The sequence below is a fragment of the Cornus florida genome, unplaced genomic scaffold, assembly GCF_030987335.1.
Source record: "Cornus florida cultivar Cherokee Brave unplaced genomic scaffold, ASM3098733v1 CherokeeBrave_3.0.0_Hap2_Chr03, whole genome shotgun sequence".
Taxonomy (NCBI): Eukaryota; Viridiplantae; Streptophyta; class Magnoliopsida; order Cornales; family Cornaceae; genus Cornus; species Cornus florida.
This window is the reverse complement of record NW_026775573.1, coordinates 19,974,600-19,978,559: the sequence shown is the minus strand read 5'-3', so window position 1 is coordinate 19,978,559 and position 3,960 is coordinate 19,974,600. Positions and strand designations below refer to the sequence as shown.

The window sequence follows — 3,960 nt, the reverse complement described above, 5'->3', positions numbered from 1 at the left end:
CAATAGGGGAGGTTAGTTAATTTACCCTACAATAAATCTTTACCTATAATTTATACATGTTAAATAAATAAATGACCGTCTAAAATTTGTGGAGAGTTGTAAGCAGATTCTAGGATATTGGAGGGTCTGTAAAATTTTGTATAAGAGTATTTTAGAAGAATTGAGACATTATTGGAGAATTCTAGAGGTAAATGTTAGTCATCAATTGAAATGTATCCTAGCCGCCCACTAGGGAATAAAGTGGCTATATATATATATGGTGAGAGATATTCTTATCATACTTTTAAGAGCCAGTCCTTTGTCGCATTAGCCTTTAGTCGCACATTTTTTATAATATGACTATTTAAAACGTTCACATTATCACTTTTATACTCCTGGATCGAATATGAGCATATATAAATTTTATATTGCTGAACCGAATATGAGCCTATATATGTCTAAACTTTACCACCTGAAAAGTACAAAACATCCATGAATTCCGGACTTGGAATCAATTACAGAGAACCACACCGTCGGGTCTTGGGAATAGTGTTGGGAATATTTTAATAAAAATATAAATTATGGTTTAATAAGTTTTTATTCCATTAATTAAATTATACTTATGGTGTATATTACTTTGATTATAAATTCTATCATTATTATATCTTAGCGGTTACATATTTTACCCCTATATATATCCTATATATAAAACATCTTGAAGATGATTTGGTGGAGATTGTAAAACATAGGGTGACACTTTTTATAAGATTGTGAGCATATTCTATCTTTTCCTTGAGAATTATTTAAGTATTGAGTTTATGAGCAACTAGATTTACTTTGACGTAGTCTTTCTGTAGTCGTGCATATGGAGAAGATGCCGCTGTGAGCTGATTAAGTTGTATCTTGGAGCTCACTAGTTTCGCCTATACCCACGAAAGGAAAGATTATCAACTTTAGATCAATATATTTACACATGCCTTACCTATTTTAATATTGCTTTCATTTCATAATTTCTATTACTATATTAATTTTCTATTGCAGAATTATTATATTGTTAAATCCTTATTCATTTTTATATTCACGTTGTTCATATTGTTGTATTCATTTTATTGAAAGAATTGCAAAGTGTATTATTCAAAATTATTCAGTAATAAATTATTTATTATTTTATTTCATTGTGAAATGCTGAATTGATTTATTGTATTTGTGTTATTTTATAAAATATGTGAAATTTCCACAACAAATAGACCATAAAATCAAATCTTTATATAAGCTATATCTATAGTTTTTTTTTTTTTTTTTTTTTTTTTTAACGTAATTGTGGGTGTCCGAACCAACTTGCTTGAATGATTTGATCCTTAGTTATCCCCTTATTGCACTATTAAAAATTATTCCATTCTTATTATATCAGTATAATATATAGTTGAATTTTTGTTATATCAGTAGCCCAAGTAGTTTTTTTCTCAACCAACTAACAAATATTACAGCCTTCCAAAACTTTTTACACGGACCGGTTGCCTGCCATCTCTACATTGACTTCTCTTTATTTTATATCATATGCAATCAAATCTTTTAATATTTATCTTTGGAACAAAGGCCAGTTTTAATATTTATGTTCGCTCCGTAAAATTAAAGTCTTGAAATTAATTTTTTTTTTTTCAATTCTACCGATTGCAAGCAATCGAACATAGCTTATATATGTATTTTTCACACTATTTCTAAAAACTAAATTCTAAACAATACAAGTTCAATAAAAAATTTCACTGGAAAAAACCAGTTTAAAAAAGGAAAAGAAAAAAAAAAGTTTACATTTTAAAAATAAACTTTTTTCCGGTTTAATTGCTTGTATGAATAAGGTCACAATTAATCTTAAAAACAACTGGGAAATTTACACTTAAATGAAATATTTTGTACTTAATTCACTCATAACTCAACCAGACACAAAAAAAGGTAAACAAAATTTCGAGAGTTTTTGGCTCAATTTGATCATGCTAGGGCTTGTTGTGATTGACAATGCTGAGCCTTTTTATTTGCATATTCTCTTTTTTTATAAAATATGATCAACATAATTTGAATTACTTTTATTAAGTTTTAGATGGATTTATTTAATAATGAGGTGTACAATTACCAAATCATGGCCTAATAATCTATATATACTTGTATCTATTATAAGTGTGAGCACTTTTCATTTTTTCTATACATCTTTATATAATTTTTTATTCATTTATTTGTTTGTATATATATACTCCTCTATTTATTTGTTTTTATATACCCTTATATTTATTTCAAGAGTTACACTTCACTCTATATTTGTTTTATGTAATGCTTATTGAAGGGGCAAAATTCTTAAAAGGAATGAGTGACTGCAAGTTGAGGAAATTCTAGCAAAGTTGATTTAACCATTAACTTTATAAAATAAAAATAAATAAAATAAATAAAAAATACCATTAACTTCTTGTCCTTATCAAAAAACTATAAAATATTTAAATAAAAAAAAAATTAAAAATAGGCATTTCCTTCTCGGCTTTGTTCCTTGTATTTGGTGCTCAAAGCCCATTGGGCTAATATTCCATATTGAATGGGCCAAGTTCGAGATTCTGGGCTGGTCAAACACTGCTGCATCAACCACCGTAGTGAATAATAGGCCCAATAGGCTAAACAGTGGCACTATATAGATGGGTTTTTTAGTTCACAAAAACAACATTTTGAATTTCAACAATGAAATCATTTCTCCTTGTATTTCATTTTCTTTTTTCAAAAAAATAATTGAATGCAAAGGATTTTTTTTTTTTTTTTTTGTTATAAGGCAAGAATTGTTAGAAGCAAAGAGTCGAAGCATGGCACTCCAAAGTCTACCGGAAGGACTAACTCACTAAATTATTTAAGCACAGTTTTAGATAATATATTTGAATTTGTGACATTTTCCTAACAGTGTTGTTGCGGTAGTCATCTCCTTTGAAAAATATTTTACGTCCTTGAATGTAAAAATAATTTTTTTTAAAAATGTTTAAAAACAATCCCTTTTGAAGCAACTAGTTGAAATGGTCTTCTAAGTTTTATCAGATATCAAATTCAATAAAATTGACATGAAAACAACTCAAATTTCAGACTCTCATCATTTCCTCTCATGGAAATTCAAAAAGTAAAATCCAAAAATAAAAATGATGAAAATGAGTCAATACCAAACATGCTCTAAAATTCTGCAAATGAAATCTCAAATATTGCCACGTGAGTAAAGGCTAACCAACTCTTTTTAGGACACCCTAAATATAGAAACAACATCATCTATATATAAATTCATATGCTAAATTAACCAAACATAAATTTCACCGCCAACAAAAGTCACTCACCATCTCAATTTCCATATTTACTCCTCCTTCCTGCAAAAATGAGTGTAGCTTGCCTAGATGGTCCTACAGTGATGGACTTTGTCAATGACTCGGAGACTTTCAACAAATGCATTAAGGAACACTTTGACATGCTGGATGCCGACGGCGACGGAGTAATTTCCCGGTGTGAGCTTGAGGATAGGTCCGGCAAGCTGGCGTCGAAGGATTATGAATTGCAATCTACAGAAGAGATTAGGGGTCTATATGATACCCTTTTCGACAAGTTTGATGTTGATCGAAATGGGACCATTGATCGTGAAGAATTTACGTCGATGATGAGGGAAATCATACTTGCCAAGGCTCGTGCCATCGGAAATTTTCCAGTTTTAGTTATTCTTCAGGGAGATAGCTTCTTAATGAGAGCTGTGACTCGTAAAAAAGATTCATGAAAATAAAAGTATTTTTATTTATATGACAAGATATAATTAGTTGATAATACAAAAGATACTGAAAACAAAACAAAAGAGAGCATATGACATTTTTTAATTAAAAATGCATGATATATATATACGCGCACATGAGCGTTGATTCTAGTACAAGAAAGAATAACTATAGTTCGAATTTTGCATTTGATATTATTTTTCATATGCAC

At 29.2% G+C, this 3,960-nt stretch overlaps 1 protein-coding gene across 1 annotated transcript; it reads left to right on the top strand.

Annotated features, from left to right (window-relative positions):
• The first annotated feature begins 3,367 nt into the window (after nt 1–3,367).
• On the top strand, nt 3,368–3,757 carry LOC132301228 (uncharacterized). Its single transcript, XM_059798501.1, has one exon. It carries the CDS (start codon nt 3,368–3,370, stop codon nt 3,755–3,757), a length of 390 nt encoding a protein of 129 aa, XP_059654484.1.
• The last annotated feature ends 203 nt before the right edge of the window (nt 3,758–3,960 follow it).